At 48.0% G+C, this 16,692-nt stretch overlaps 2 protein-coding genes across 6 annotated transcripts in view; one reads left to right on the top strand and one right to left on the bottom strand.

The window, feature by feature from the left end:
- LOC139541894 (uncharacterized) overlaps nt 1–1,667 on the top strand; it is a 33,248-nt gene extending 31,581 nt beyond the window's left edge. Inside the window, exon 3 of the mRNA XM_071346776.1 lies at nt 1,129–1,667. Within this exon, the coding sequence (XP_071202877.1) occupies nt 1,129–1,667 (539 nt within the window). The remainder of the gene's footprint in view (nt 1–1,128) is intronic.
- LOC139543128 (arginine-glutamic acid dipeptide repeats protein-like) overlaps nt 1–16,692 on the bottom strand; it is a 350,494-nt gene that overhangs the window by 264,990 nt on the left and 68,812 nt on the right. For 4 of the 5 annotated variants that reach the window (XM_071349339.1, XM_071349340.1, XM_071349336.1 and 1 more), the window contains exon 1: nt 7,769–8,373. The exons of the other annotated variant lie outside the window; for it this stretch is intronic. The gene's annotated coding sequence lies outside the window, so the exon portion shown is untranslated. Of the gene's footprint in view, nt 1–7,768; nt 8,374–16,692 lie in introns of those variants that run through there. 5 annotated transcript variants of the gene reach the window in all.

Here is a 16,692-nt window from a genome sequence, read left to right as displayed (position 1 = left end):
TCAACATTGTATGTCAATCATCGCAAGTGTCGGTGGAAGTTTTTTTTTTGAGGACATGAAATTACGAAAATATTAAAACACAGTTAACTAGAGGGTTCATGTGTTTTGAATTGGCTACCTAGTTATTAGTCTGATCATTATCATATTTTATAGGCTAATAGGTAATGTTCCCTGAAATTAAATAAATAAATAAGGCGCTGAGCGCAAACATGAATATTGTGAAAATTCTGTTCAAATTCCAGCGCACGTTTACTGTGAACACTGAGGCTGTACCTGCTTTAAGTTACAGTTTTACTGTGAACACAGAGGCTGTACCCGCTTTAAGTTACAGTTTTACTGTGAACACTGATGCTGTACCCGTTTTAAGTTACAGTTTTACTGTGAACACTGAGGCTGTACCTGCTTTAAGTTACAGTTTTACTGTGAACACTGAGGCTGTACCTGCTTTAAGTTACAGTTTTACTGTGAACACTGAGGCTGTACCTGCTTTAAGTTACAGTTTTACTGTGAACACCGAGGCTCTACCTGCTTTAAGTTACAGTTTAACTGTGGCCAAGTAGGCTACTGTGGCTATTTGATCATAATGTAGTAATGTAGTGTCATAATGTAGAGTGTCTTACCATTAAAAAAACATAGGAGAAAATGCATCCCATAACATTTTAACATGGAAATAGCTGTTCTATCATTCAGCAAGAACCTACTTTACAAAATAAAATGCATTATTATTCCCATACCTTTATTACAGAGAACCAGACAAATTGTGCTAACCTCTACCTACTGGCTACTTAGCTTATTCAAGCCTGTCTGAAAATACAACACCGCCCCTTTAAGACAAAATAAAGCTCTTTACCTGACTGGCTTTTCAAAGATGTCTAGAAATGCACACATTTTGTGCTCTTGTAAGAAGCAACCACTCCCCTATTGCTGACTACAAATGATCTAGAACCGGGTTAAAAACTCACTAACTAGCAAAGGATATGAACAAAATGTGCACACGTAGCTACATGCAGCTCTTGCTGTGATTCAAAACAAGGGTATCTACTCACGACCGCTCATGCTGTAAACACAGTCCAGTTCAAAGTAAATGGCACAGATCCATATATGACAATGGTCTTCCCCCTCCTCGAGCAACGGCCCGCTGTCTCCCCCCCTCCTCGAGCAACGGCCCGCTGTCTCCCCCCCTCATCGAGCAACGGCCCGCTGTCTCCCCCCCTCATCGAGCAACGGCCCGCTGTCTCCCCCCTCCTCGAGCAACGGCCCGCTGTCTCCCCCCCTCCTCGAGCAACGGCCCGCTGTCTCCCCCCTCCTCGAACAACGGTCCGCTGTCTCCCCCCCTCCTCGAGCAACGGCCCGCTGTCTCCCCCCCTCCTCGAGCAACGGCCCGCTGTCTCCCCCCTCCTCGAGCAACGGCCCGCTGTCTCCCCCCTCCTCGAGCAACGGCCCGCTGTCTCCCCCCTCCTCGAGCAACGGCCCGCTGTCTCCCCCCTCCTCGAACAACGGTCCGCTGTCTCCCCCCCTCCTCGAGCAACGGCCCGCTGTCTCCCCCCTCCTCGAGCAACGGCCCGCTGTCTCCCCCCTCCTCGAGCAACGGCCCGCTGTCTCCCCCCTCCTCGAGCAACGGCCCGCTGTCTCCCACACATGCAGGTGATGCCAAACTGACTCACTAAAACGTAATTTCTATCCTGGCTGATATACTTGATTTGTATTTGATTGATACAATATTTAAAAACTGTGCCTAAATAAATTACATTAATTAACAGAAATTAAATGAAATGTCCAAAACTTTTCGGATTTGATCATTTTCCCAAAATTTTCCAGGCCTGGAAAACACAATTTTAAAGTTCCATGACTTTTCATGACCATACAAATCCTGCAAAAGAATGGAATGTTTTCAATTTTTTGGCAACTGAGTGTTTTTTTTACCTTTATTTTAAAACAGGGTAGACAGAGACTTGGGTCTCTTTCACAAATGCAACATAAACACCACATAAATATACACATTATACCAAACGCACAAATGCTAAAATACAAAAAACACAGTCATGGAAAACACAAAGAAAAATTCTGAAATCACCCAGAAAAACAGCACTAAAAGTAGTACACTTTGTAGGTATTAGGGTGCCATTTAGGATGAAGACTATGAATCACAGACCAGATGTAAGCTAACCCAAACCCACTGACACACCAGACAAGGGGACACTTCTTATTGAAATGACCTAATGAGTGAATTGGATAAACAACACCGCTGAACAACCATCAACAGAGACACTGACTGACTGACTGACTGAGTCCATTCTACTGGTGAGGAGAAACCGCTGAACAACCACCAGAGAGACAAGACAAAGGAATGGGTGGTCGAGAGTCAGTTAGGAATCACAGTTTGTAGCTTTAAAAAAAGGCCTTGATAAAAAAAAAATATATATATATATAAACAAAATAGAGGGGACAACAAATATGGTGTAATCCTAAAGTGTGCCATGACGGGGACAGATGAAATAACGTTTCTTCAACATCCTGTCAACCTTTCAGCTTCCTGTCTCCCAGCAGTTACTGAGCCAATGCATTACAACTTTACCCTTTAACATTACCCACTTTATGAAGAACCCCTCTGTGCGCGCGCGCGCGTGTGTGTGTGTGCGTAAAACAGCATTCTTGTATAGTGCACATCGTCTCTGGCTAGACTACTAGTTACATAGCGTTGTTATGACGACAGGATTTGTTACTTCTGTGAAAGCGCTTACTAGGCTGTAGAGGTCTGCTATGTGAACACAACTCAGCATAGTGTAAACTACCGTTACACATCAGGTTTCATTACCACACACACACATTATCAATTATAATTATCACAACGCTTAACACACAGGATAGCACAGAGCTGACTATGACAACTCTAAAATGTGTCTTAAAAACACGGTCTGAGAAGAAAGCCCATGTTGAACCCTCCACGTGTTCCCCAGAGGTCAGGCCTCATCCGGTCAGGGAAACCATACGGCTCCCGCCACAGAGTTCCCTTAAGGTATGTCAGGGAAACTAAACAGTCAATTGAATCAGAGAGGAAGTGGTCATTCGTCCTAATGGAGTAGCGAGCGAGTGCACAAGGGAGGGTTAGTGCCGCAGTACGGGTGGTGGACGCTAGCGACGGTGGCCTATCTCTCTCCGTCATAACATGTATGTAACCTTTGAACTCAAAAAAAAGGTATGAGCTTAAGTAACAGTGAACAAACACGTTTTACACTTGATAGATCCCACCGCCGCCACCCAAAAGTTACAAACATCATACATTTTGTAATAATGTACTAAGGTGACCCCGATTCTATAGTTACAGGGGAACCAAATACGACACAGGAAGTGTACAGGGTCATCTTGATTTCCTATATCCATTATCTCTACAGACTCTAGCCCTGGTGCTAGGCATTAGCCACGCCGTCTGTTTCCTAAATGGCACCCTGCTCCCTATATAGTGCACTACTTTTGAGGGCCCTGGTCAACAATAGTGCCCTATTAAAAAAGGATAGGATGCCTTTTGGGCTTCTCTCAGTGCTCTCCTCCTCCTCTTCCCTCTCTCCGGTGGATTAATCACATCAGAATCATTAAGCTGCTAGAGGTCAGTGCTCAGTTAACAGGCTAACAGGCTAACAGGGGGACAGACAGAGAGACAGGGGGACAGACAGAGAGACAGACAGACAGGCCAGGCTAACAGGGAAACAGACAGACAGACAGGCTAACAGGGAGACCGACAGACAGGCTAACAGGGGGACAGACAGACAGGCTAACAGGGGGACAGACAGACAGGCTATAACAGGGAAACAGACAGACAGACAGGCTAACAGGGGGACAGACAGGCTAACAGGGGGACAGACAGACAGACAGGCTAACAGGGGGACAGAGACAGGCTAACAGGGGGACAGGGAGACAGACAGGCTAACAGGGGGACAGACAGACAGACAGGCCAGGCTAACAGGGAAACAGACAGGCCAGGCTAACAGGGAAACAGACAGACAGGCCAGGCTAACAGGGGGACAGACAGACAGGCTAACAGGGGGACAGACAGACAGACAGGCCATATGACAGGAAACAATGTGACCATCTACTCGATTAACATTACAGAGTTCATATTGGACACACATTAAAAAAATTGATTTAAAAAACCATTGAGAAAACAAATGACTTAGACAGCGATTTCTAGACAAGATGGCTGAAATACTACTTCCCCTCTTTGATTTGACTAATAATAGCATAACTCATCCAAAAGCAATGGTTGTACTATGAGGCCTAGTCAGTCAGTTTCTCAATATCCTGTGGCTGTAACCACCGACTGCACTACAGTCACACGCATTCATTTTATAAAAGTCAACAATCACTTCCTCTTCCTAGTAGGCCTGGCCTATACATAACCAATCAGATAAGATGACTGAAGTCTACCGGTCTACGACAGGACAAGACACATACTGCTGTTGTCTGGGTCCAAATCCATTGACGTAAGGCCTGTGTTCAAATCCTATTTTCCAATAATTTCCCCTACCTACTATGACCAATACCAGGCGTGTGTTCACTAGGATCTAAACTAGAAAGCAATACCTGAATTTGTCCAATTAAAACTCTGTTTGGATTAATGATTACACAACAGATAACAGTAAAAAGACTAATACTGTTATCTAGGCATGACCTACGCTGGTTCAAATCCCAAGCAAGGCCCCACCCAATACTGTAGTCTAGGCCTGACAGGCCCCACCCCCACCCAATACTGTAGTCTAGGCCTGACAGGCCCACCCAATACTGTAGTCTAGGCCTGACAGGCCCCACCCCCACCGAATACTGTAGTCTAGGCTTGACAGGACCCACCCCCACCCAATACTGTATTCTAGGCCTGACAGGCCCCAACCCCACCAAATACAGTAGTCTAGGCCTGACAGGCCCACCCCCACACAATACTGTAGTCTAGGCCTGACAGACCCCACCAAATACTGTAGTCTAGGCCTGACAGGCCCCACCCCCACCCAATACTGTATTCTAGGCCTGACAGGCCCCACCCCCACCAACAGTCCCCTCTAGCTTTTTAAAAATTCTCTCACCTACAGCGAGGAGAGCTGCATGTGCTGGGGCCACACAGGTCACAGCCTCTGAAGGGAGGGCTGCTGTGTAGGGGGAGGGAGGGCTGCTGTGTAGGGGGAGGGAGGGCTGCTGTGTAGGGGGAGGACGGGCTGCTGTGTAGGGAGAGGGAGGGAGGGCTGCTGTGTAGGGAGAGGGAGGGAGGGCTGCTGTGTAGGGGGAGGGAGGGAGGACTGCTGTGTAGGGGGAGGGAGGGAGGACTGCTGTGTAGGGGGAGGGAGGGAGGACTGCTGTGTAGGGGGAGGGAGGGAGGACTGCTGTGTAGGGGGAGGGAGGGAGGACTGCTGTGTAGGGGGAGGGAGGGAGGACTGCTGTGTAGGGGGAGGGAGGGCGGACTGCTGTGTAGGGGGAGGGAGGGCGGACTGCTGTGTAGGGGGAGGGAGGGCGGACTGCTGTGTAGGGGGAGGGAGGGCTGCTGTGTAGGGAGAGGGAGGGCTGCTGTGTAGGGGGAGGGAGGGAGGGCTGCTGTGTAGGGAGAGGGAGGGAGGACTGCTGTGTAGGGAGAGGGAGGGAGGACTGCTGTGTAGGGAGAGGGAGGGAGGACTGCTGTGTAGGGAGAGGGAGGGAGGGCTGCTGTGTAGGGAGAGGGAGGGAGGGCTGCTGTGTAGGGAGAGGGAGGGAGGGAGGACTGCTGTGTAGGGGGAGGGAGGGCTGCTGTGTAGGGAGAGGGAGGGAGGGCTGCTGTGTAGGGGGAGGGAGGACTGCTGTGTAGGGGGAGGGAGGACTGCTGTGTAGGGGGAGGGAGGGAGGGCTGCTGTGTAGGGAGAGGGAGGGAGGGCTGCTGTGTAGGGAGAGGGAGGGAGGGCTGCTGTGCAGGGAGAGGGAGGGAGGGAGGACTGCTGTGCAGGGAGAGGGAGGGAGGGAGGACTGCTGTGTAGGGGGAGGGAGGGCTGCTGTGTAGGGAGAGGGAGGGAGGACTGCTGTGTAGGGGGAGGGAGGGCTGCTGTGTAGGGAGAGGGAGGGCTGCTGTGTAGGGGGAGGGAGGACTGCTGTGTAGGGGGAGGGAGGGCTGCTGTGTAGGGAGGGGAGGGAGGGCTGCTGTGTAGGGAGGGCTGCTGTGTAGGGAGGGGAGGGAGGACTGCTGTGTAGGGGGAGGGAGGACTGCTGTGTAGGGGGAGGGAGGACTGCTGTGTAGGGGGAGGGAGGACTGCTGTGTAGGGGGAGGGAGGACTGCTGTGTAGGGGGAGGGAGGACTGCCGTGTAGGGGGAGGGAGGACTGCCGTGTAGGGGGAGGGAGGACTGCCGTGTAGGGGGAGGGAGGACTGCCGTGTAGGGGGAGGGAGGACTGCCGTGTAGGGGGAGGGAGGACTGCCGTGTAGGGAGAGGGAGGACTGCCGTGTAGGGAGAGGGAGGACTGCTGTGTAGGGAGAGGGAGGGAGGGAGGGCTGCTGTGTAGGGGGAGGGAGGGCTGCCGTGTAGGGGGAGGGAGGGCTGCCGTGTAGGGGGAGGGAGGGCTGCCGTGTAGGGGGAGGGAGGACTGCCGTGTAGGGGGAGGGAGGGCTGCCGTGTAGGGGGAGGGAGGGCTGCCGTGTAGGGGGAGGGAGGGCTGCCGTGTAGGGGGAGGGAGGGCTGCCGTGTAGGGGGAGGGAGGGCTGCCGTGTAGGGGGAGGGAGGGCTGCCGTGTAGGGGGAGGGAGGACTGCCGTGTAGGGGGAGGGAGGACTGCCGTGTAGGGAGAGGGAGGACTGCCGTGTAGGGAGAGGGAGGACTGCTGTGTAGGGAGAGGGAGGGAGGGAGGGCTGCTGTGTAGGGGGGGGTGGCTGCTGTGTAGGGGGGTCTGTTTCATGTGCTGGTTCATTTTCACCAGTTAAACCATCATGAAACACACCTTTTCTATCCTTGTATTTGTATGCTTGATGATACATGTTAATGTACACAGAGCTGAAAACCTCATTTCCCCCATAGGCATAATAAAGTCATTAATTATCTTATCCATCTTAGTATATAACTGATGAGGCAGATAAACAATTAACCTACAACCTCCATCCCATAATGACCTTCTGTAAACAATAACTAGGTCATATTAAATTTCACATAAACAGTTAGACCTTGTAGGGGATTCCCCCTTACCCCCCCCCAAAGCATGGTAGGCCCTTTGTGTTGATGATTACAGTCATCGTTTTCATTTGATTTTCACACATCACAGACACAAAGTGTGTGTATACAAATTAGATTGTGAAACTTCAATAGTGATGATTAGTAGTTGGTTGGAAAACTATAAACTTCAAAAAGTAGCCTTTATATATATATATATATATATGTTAGCTAGTAAACCTATTAAACTCAGCCATTTTCACATTATTACATTTGAAATCTCAAGCAGTTTAAACCCCGTTAAAAGGCCAGGTTTGTGATTACTATGTCTGTCTGTTCTTGTCTCCAGTGTGCTCAGTGGAACAGCCCCAAGTTTCACAACAATGTAGCCAACTTTCAGCTCGCTACAAACAGACAAAAACATTTTTCTCTAGGTCACACGGGCAACTATCCTGACTTCCAACTACTGTAACTATAATATCATAATAGCCACACTTGTAGTAAAAATAATAATAATAATACTTTAAAAAAAACGACAAATGTAACTGGTGTTTTAATGTAATTAACTCGTCCCAACATGCCACCTCTTTATCCCCCCTCTCCCCTTTTAATATCCAACTACTCACCCGCCAGTCTGATGACTCTAGACTTCCAAAGCAACCGCTGCAAACAACTTCAAAAAAAACAATTCCTCGCCAAGGACAACCATGCAGAATGAACTCCGTGTGCTGGGCCAAGTCCAAGAAACCAGAGGGTTGAAACAAATCCGGCACATACACTTTTATCCTTTTAGCTGCTACACAGGAAAACCGCCACTCTTTGCCTCAACAAAAGACGGCCTGCACTCACTTTGATCACGTAATCACGTACAAATCGTCGAGGCAGCCTTTTTTTTCCCCGAAAACACACACACACACACACACACACACGGTTTGCCTTCGTTTCCCCTTTTTTTCCGCGGTGGTGTAGCTCCTTGATATCTTGCGCGTTGAAAAGTATATCGGTTAGATTGAGAGGTCTAGTTCGGGAAGGTAGGAAATCATTAAGTTCGCGTTTCGTTCACAGCCTCTGCTTCCTCGTTTTTTCCACACACACGCTCTCTCTCTCTCCCCCTCCTCGCTCCCCCTTTCATATGCACACATTCCACGTTCTCTCTCTCTCTCTGTAGGCTGTATCCCCCCTTCAGCTGTTCAACAGACACATCCACATGGCTGAGCTAGTCTTTCTTTAACCAGACACTAGTTTAGGAGAATACACCCCCCCCCCAACAATAAAACACCAGGCAAAACAAAAACACGGTGTGGATTCTAATGCTCGCCGGTGGGGTAAGAGAGGACAAAGGAGAGGCGAGGAACGCCAATGGGGACGGTTGGTGATTGATAGTTGGGTGATTAATTAAGATGTATTACTGTGTTATTATTATTTATTTTTTTAAATAACACTGCATCGGTAAACAAGATGTACAGCATGTAACGTCTCCCTACCGGGCAAGATCAAGCGTTCACTTTACATGGCAGCTTTGTGTAAGGTACAATAGTCCCAACAATGATGAGCCTCTCGCTGCTCCACACAGCACTGCACACACACCAATACATCTCCACATTACGCCCCAGCTAAAGGGATAAGAAGACTGGACTGGATGAATACAATAAACTATTGTTATTATATCATATAATGGTTTGGAAATACATCTGCCATCTCACTCACAGCCTACGTGTTTACTCTTGAGATTTATAGTAATGAGCATTGTGGAGACATTAAGGGATTACAATATTGATGTTTGATTAATGATCAGTGTTAAAACCATGCAGTGGACAGATAGAGAGATATGTAAAATACATGGAAGGTAAATGTAGAGGAGGATGTGCCCTGTGTGTGTGTTGAAGCTGCTCCTCTCATGCTGATTCTCTCATTTGCATTTGTCCTATAATGAGTTAATGAGTCTTTCCAGCCCATTCAGAGTGGCAGAGATCTTGCAATTTAAGTGAGAATTCACACCAGTGGGAAAACGTAGAAAGAACATTGACCTTTTATGCAGGTTTGTGTGACCTGAAAACAGCAGTGACAAGAGTAGAGATAAACGATGCTGTGAGCCTCCTGGCTGATGTGGATTGGCTGTTCCACCAGGGTTGTATTCATTAGGGTACACCGTAGCAAAACGTTTTAAATGTTTCCCAGTGGGAAAATGAAAACAATCATTTGTTATTGGTCAAGTCCAGGTAGTCCCTGCTGTTTCAGTTTTGTATAATTCCGTTAGGTGCCTAATGAACAAGGCCCTGGCTCTCTCTCACCATCCCCTCTCACTCGCTCTCCCTCCCCCCCTCTCTCTCTCCCTGCGATGAGATCCCATTATCAGCCGGCTGAAAAATCCGCCTCCAGGATTTCACAGCTCCTCTGTTTATTGCGTGGCTCTGTCAAGTTGGCCACCATTAAAAAAGGTAGGTAATGAAGAGAGACAAGCGATGCAGTTACAAGCACAGCACTCCACATTCTACAGACCCCAGCATTATCTGAGAAGCTGACTACATCTATTTCATTCTGTTTCGCCAACAGCCCATCACAATGCCTTCTCCCTGAGCTGCTAACTGTTATCTACTACATCTGATGCAGTGCCTTGTCCCCTGTGTTAAGAACATTTACATTTCCATGTGGAATTAAGGGGGAGGGGGGGGGGGGGGGTAGTAAGGGATATCTCATAGAAGCTAGTGCTAGTGCCATTTCCAATAGTAAAGAAATTCCCCAGACACAAAATGAACATGAAGTGTAGCCCACATCAAACTAGTGTGTCCAGAGTCACACATAGTATCCAACAGACATGTGCCTGGGTGGGTGTGCACGTGTGGCAGTGACAAAGACCAGTCCTTTCATTTCCTGTCTGTCAGCCATCAAAGTAACAAAGACCAGTCCTTTCATTTCCTGTCTGTCAGCCATCAAAGTAACAAAGACCAGTCCTTTCATTTCCTGTCTGTCAGCCATCAAGGTGGCAAAGACCAGTCCTTTTATTTCCTGTCTGTCAGCCATCAAAGTAACAAAGACCAGTCCTTTAATTTCCTGTCTGTCAGCCATCAAGGTGACAAAGATCAGTCCTTTAATTTCCTGTCTGTCAGCCATCAAGGTGACAAAGACCAGTCCTTTAATTTCCTGTCTGTCAGCCATCAAGGTGGCAAAGACCAGTCCTTTTATTTCCTGTCTGTGTCAGCCATCAAGGTGACAAAGACCAGTCCTTTAATTTCCTGTCTGTGTCAGCCATCAAGGTGACAAAGACCAGTCCTTTAATTTCCTGTCTGTGTCAGCCATCAAGGTGACAAAGACCAGTCCTTTAATTTCCTGTCTGTCAACCATCAAGGTGGCAAAGACCAGTCCTTTAATTTCCTGTCTGTGTCAGCCATCAAGGTGACAAAGACCAGTCCTTTAATTTCCTGTCTGTGTCAGCCATCAAGGTGACAAAGACCAGTCCTTTAATTTCCTGTCTGTCAGCCATCAAGGTGGCAAAGACCAGTCCTTTAATTTCCTGTCTGTGTCAGCCATCAAGGTGACAAAGACCAGTCCTTTAATTTCCTGTCTGTCAGCCATCAAGGTGGCAAAGACCAGTCCTTTAATTTCCTGTCTGTGTCAGCCATCAAGGTGACAAAGACCAGTCCTTTTATTTCCTGTCTGTCAGCCATCAAGGTGACAAAGACCAGTCCTTTTATTTTCTGTCTGTCAGCCATCAAGGTGGCAAAGACCAGTCCTTTTATTTCCTGTCTGTCAGCCATCAAAGTAACAAAGACCAGTCCTTTTATTTTCTGTCTGTCAGCCATCAAGGTGACAAAGACCAGTCTTTATTTCCTGTGTGTCAGCCATCAAGGTGACAAAGACCAGTCTTTATTTCCTGTCTGTCAGCCATCAAAGTAACAAAGACCAGTCCTTTTATTTCCTGTCTGTGTCAGCCATCAAGGTGACAAAGACCAGTCTTTATTTCCTGTGTGTCAGCCATCAAGGTGACAAAGACCAGTCTTTATTTCCTGTCTGTCAGCCATCAAGGTGACAAAGACCAGTCCTTTAATTTCCTGTCTGTGTCAGCCATCAAGGGGACAAAGACCAGTCTTTATTTCCTGTCTGTCAGCCATCAAGGTGACAAAGACCAGTCTTTATTTCCTGTCTGTCAGCCATCAAGGTGACAAAGACCAGTCCTTTAATTTCCTGTCTGTGTCAGCCATCAAGGGGACAAAGACCAGTCCTTTAATTTCCTGTCTGTCAACCATCAAGGGGACAAAGACCAGTCCTTTAATTTCCTGTCTGTCAGCCATCAAGGTGACAAAGACCAGTCCTTTAATTTCCTGTCTGTGTCAGCCATCAAGGTGACAAAGACCAGTCCTTTAATTTCCTGTCTGTCAGCCATCAAAGTAACAAAGACCAGTCCTTTAATTTCCTGTCTGTGTCAGCCATCAAGGTGACAAAGACCAGTCCTTTAATTTCTTGTCTGTCAGCCATCAAGGTGGCAAAGACCAGTCCTTTAATTTCCTGTCTGTCAACCATCAAGGTGGCAAAGACCAGTCCTTTAATTTCCTGTCTGTGTCAGCCATCAAGGTGACAAAGACCAGTCCTTTAATTTCTTGTCTGTCAGCCATCAAGGTGGCAAAGACCAGTCCTTTAATTTCCTGTCTGTCAACCATCAAGGTGGCAAAGACCAGTCCTTTAATTTCCTGTCTGTGTCAGCCATCAAGGTGACAAAGACCAGTCCTTTAATTTCCTGTCTGTGTCAGCCATCAAGGTGGCAAAGACCAGTCTTTATTTCCTGTCTGTCAGCCATCAAAGTAACAAAGACCAGTGCTTTTATTTTCTGTCTGTCAGCCATCAAGGTGGCAAAGACCAGTCCTTTAATTTCCTGTCTGTCAACCATCAAGGTGGCAAAGACCAGTCCTTTAATTTCCTGTCTGTCAACCATCAAGGTGGCAAAGACCAGTCCTTTAATTTCCTGTCTGTGTCAGCCATCAAGGTGACAAAGACCAGTCCTTTAATTTCTTGTCTGTCAGCCATCAAGGTGGCAAAGACCAGTCCTTTAATTTCCTGTCTGTCAGCCATCAAGGTGACAAAGACCAGTCCTTTAATTTCCTGTCTGTGTCAGCCATCAAGGTGGCAAAGACCAGTCCTTTTATTTCCTGTCTGTCAGCCATCAAAGTAACAAAGACCAGTCCTTTTATTTTCTGTCTGTCAGCCATCAAGGTGACAAAGACCAGTCCTTTAATTTCCTGTCTGTGTCAGCCATCAAGGTGACAAAGACCAGTCCTTTAATTTCCTGTCTGTCAACCATCAAGGTGGCAAAGACCAGTCCTTTAATTTCCTGTCTGTGTCAGCCATCAAGGTGACAAAGACCAGTCCTTTAATTTCCTGTCTGTGTCAGCCATCAAGGTGACAAAGACCAGTCCTTTAATTTCCTGTCTGTCAGCCATCAAGGTGGCAAAGACCAGTCCTTTAATTTCCTGTCTGTGTCAGCCATCAAGGTGACAAAGACCTGTCTTTATTTCCTGTCTGTCAGCCATCAAGGTGACAAAGACCAGTCTTTATTTCCTGTGTGTCAGCCATCAAGGTGACAAAGACCAGTCTTTATTTCCTGTCTGTCAGCCATCAAGGTGACAAAGACCAGTCCTTTAATTTCCTGTCTGTGTCAGCCATCAAGGGGACAAAGACCAGTCCTTTAATTTCCTGTCTGTCAGCCATCAAGGTGACAAAGACCAGTCCTTTAATTTCCTGTCTGTGTCAGCCATCAAGGTGATTCTGTATCTGTACCTTTATAATTCTCATTAATAATTAATGTCTTAAACAAAAAGCTGCTGATGCACCAAGATATTTACCTGATTCCGAGAGAAAAAAGCTGTTGGGAACCGACGCCGCTCCTCGCGAGGTGTGTGAGAGAGAACGAGAGAGAGAGAATGAGAGAGAGAGAACACGAGAGAGAGAGAACGAGAGAGAGAGAGAGAGAGAGAGAGAGAGAACGAGAGAGAGAACGAGAGAGAGAGAGAGAGACAGAGTGAGAGAGAGAACGAGAACGAGAGAGAGAGAACGAGAGAGCAAGACTGAGACAGAGCCAGAGAGAGAGAACGAGAGAGCAAGACTGAGACAGAGCCAGAGAGAGAGAGAGAGAGAGAGAGAGAGAGAGAGAACGAGAGAGAGACAGAGCCAGAGAGAGCGAGAGAGAGAGAGAACGACAGAGCGAGAGAGACAGAGAGACAGAGCGAGAGAGAACGAGAGAGAGAGAGAGACAGAGAGAGAGAGAGAGAGAGAGAGCAAAATAAAGTGCTGCTCGACAATACAAATAAGTCAGCTGTAGCTGAAACAACAGAAAAGGTGACATGGATGAGCTTCTGAGAGGGTCTTGACTGCATCCCAAATGGCACCCTATTCCCTATCTAGTACACTACTTTTGACCAGAGCCTTATGAGCCTTGGTCAAAAGTAGTGCACTATAATAGGGAGCCATTTGGGGTGTTGTCAGAGACTTGGCAGCGAGGCCTCAGAGGCCTAGCCTCCTAAGCACTCAGTTCTAGTAACTTCATTTAATCCATTCACCAGGGATGAGCAGACAGACAGACAAAGAGACACAGAAAGACAGAGAGAGAGAGAGACAGAAAGACAGAGAGAGAGAGAGAGAGACAGAAAGACAGAGAGAGAGAGAGAGAGACAGAAAGACAGAGAGAGAGAGAGAGAGACAGAAAGACAGAGAGAGAGAGAGAGACAGAAAGAGAGAGAGAGAGAGAGACAGAAAGACAGAGAGAGAGAGACAGAAAGACAGAGAGAGAGAGAAAGACAGAGAGAGAGAGAGACAGAAAGACAGAGAGAGAGAGACAGAGAGAGAGAGAGACAGAAAGACAGAGAGAGAGAGAGACAGAAAGACAGAGAGAGAGAGACAGAAAGACAGAGAGAGAGAGAGAGACAGAAAGACAGAGAGAGAGAGAGACAGAAAGACAGAGCGAGAGAGAGAGAGAAAGACAGAGAGAGACAGACAGAGAGAGAGAGAGACAGAAAGACAGAGAGAGAGAGAGAGAGAAAGACAGAGAGAGAGAGACAGAGAGAGAGAGAGACAGAAAGACAGAGAGAGAGAGGAGAGAGAAAAAACAGCCTTGTAAAGCAGGAGAGAAAGAAGGAGACATCAGAGGCTTTGATTTCCTCCAACACATGACTCTTAACAATATAACAGTTTAACGTGCAACAACGTGTTTAACGCTGGCAAGTAGCTACAGAGTTAAAATACACAGTCGGGTCTGCGGCCCCTATTTCCTAAATAGTGCACTACTTTGACCAGAGCCCTATGGTGCCCTATATATAGAAGAGGGAGCCATTTGGGACACAACCGGTCAGTCAGATGTAGAACTATACATTACATTGGACTTATTTTCCAGGCGCAGTCAGACAATATTTTATGGGAAGTTAGTCAAGGTTCCTCTGAATGATATTAATTCAGGATCTCTGAGGGTGAAAGGGGGGAGAGAGCTTTTCAAGAAAACAGAACAGCTTGATGACTCGCACTCCCCCTCCGTCTCTCTCTCTCCCCCTCCGTCTCTCTCTCTCCCCCTCCGTCTCCCTCTCTTTCTCCCCCTCCGTCTCCCTCTCTCTCTCCCCCTCCGTCTCTCTCGCTCTCTCTCCCCCTCCGTCTCTCTCGCTCTCTCTCCCCCTCCGTCTCTCTCGCTCTCTCTCCCCCTCCGTCTCTCTCTCTCTCTCTCGCTCCCCCTCCGTCTCTCTCTCTCTCGCTCCCCCTCCGTCTCTCTCTCTCTCTCTCTCCCCCTCCGTCTCTCTCTCTCTCTCTCCCCCTCCGTCTCTCTCTCTCTCTCTCCCCCTCCGTCTCTCTCTCTCTCTCTCCCCCTCCGTCTCTCTCTCTCTCTCCCCCCCTCCGTCTCTCTCTCTCTCTCTCTCTCCCCCTCCGTCTCTCTCTCTCTCCCCCCCTCCGTCTCTCTCTCTCTCTCTCTCCCCCTCCGTCTCTCTCTCTCTCTCCCCCTCCGTCTCTCTCTCCCCCTCCGTCTCTCTCTCTCCCCCCCTCCGTCTCTCTCTCTCCCCCCCTCCGTCTCTCTCTCTCCCCCCCTCCGTCTCTCTCTCTCCCCCCCTCCGTCTCTCTCTCTCCCTCCCCCCCTCCGTCTCTCTCTCTCTCCCTCCCCCCCTCCGTCTCTCTCTCTCTCCCCCCTCCGTCTCTCTCTCTCCCCCCCTCCGTCTCTCTCTCTCCCCCTCTCCGTCTCTCTCTCCCCCTCCCTCTCCCCCTCCGTGTCTCTCTCCCCCTCCGTGTCTCTCTCCCCCTCCGTGTCTCTCTCCCCCTCCGTCTCTCTCCCCCTCCGTCTCTCTCCCCCTCCGTCTCTCTCTCCCCCTCCGTCTCTCTCTCTCCCTCCGTCTCTCTCTCTCCCTTGTCTTCTTTTAACCAGGGGTCATATTCCCTTTAGGAACAAAGCGCTTGAGTGACTGGTGCTAGAATTTACTGTTCACACACACACACGTGTGCGTGCCACACACACAGAACGGACACGGAAACACACACTGCGGTCTCTACTGATAGGACCCCTGTGTTGGCAGGCAGGAAAAGCTTCACTTCATAATTTAAGTCCTGCCCTTTTAGCCTTCATGGTGTCTCAGAGGTGTGTGTGTGTGTGTGTGTGTGTGTGTGTGTGTGTGTGTGTGTGTGTGTGTGTGTGTGTGTGTGTGTGTGTGTGTGTGTGTGTGTTACCATACTAATTAAAATACATACTGTCCCAAAAGGCAGCTGAAATAAAAGACAGAGGAAGCAATACAGATATTCCAGAAATAAAGCGATTCAAGAGAAAAAAAATGAGGTTTGTAGAAAGGATCTCATTTTCAATTCAAAATGGTGGTCGACCGTCCACATGAATTGAACAGGAGTTAACAGAACAACAGCTCAACAATATAATAAATCGCTACAATACCTTGATAGCAAATGACTCCCTGAAAGGCACAGAAGGTGACAAAAGCTCAGCTGAAAATCAAACTATGCTTTAAGACAATCCCCACTAGAAAACGACTGAAAACGTGCCCCCCCCCCCCCCCCCCATTCACACACGTCCACAACCACTAATTACTGTTGTTCTCAAAACCAAGCTTTTATTGTGGGATCATTATTGAAAGTTGTCAAAAAAAAATGTGACTGGGAAAGGGAACCTCTTAAAACAAGGGATGTTATTACGCTTCAGGCAATCAGTGGAAAGGGCCCGAGCTTGACAAGCTGGCATAGGGTCAAGTCCCAAATGGTACACTATTTCCTATATAGTGCACTACTTTTGATCGCAGCTTTGGTCAAACGTAGTGCACTATATAGGGTGCAATTTGGTACGCGAAAAGGAGCGATCTTTTGTTTACTTTGCCATTCACAGTCACGTTTGGCACGCTCACTCACAGTATAAACTCTGAACCAAAAACGCATATTCATGGTGTTGATTCATGTTTCAGCCAATCGCAGTATAAACTATGAACCAAAAAACGCATATTCATGGTGTTTATTCATGTTTCAGCCAATCACAGTATAAACTATGAACCAAAAATGCATATTCATGGTGTTTATTCATGTTTCACACAGT

Source organism: Salvelinus alpinus, chromosome 17 (genome assembly GCF_045679555.1).
Source record: "Salvelinus alpinus chromosome 17, SLU_Salpinus.1, whole genome shotgun sequence".
In the NCBI taxonomy this organism is placed as follows: domain Eukaryota; kingdom Metazoa; phylum Chordata; class Actinopteri; order Salmoniformes; family Salmonidae; genus Salvelinus; species Salvelinus alpinus.
This window is presented reverse-complemented; position numbering and strand designations above follow the sequence as displayed.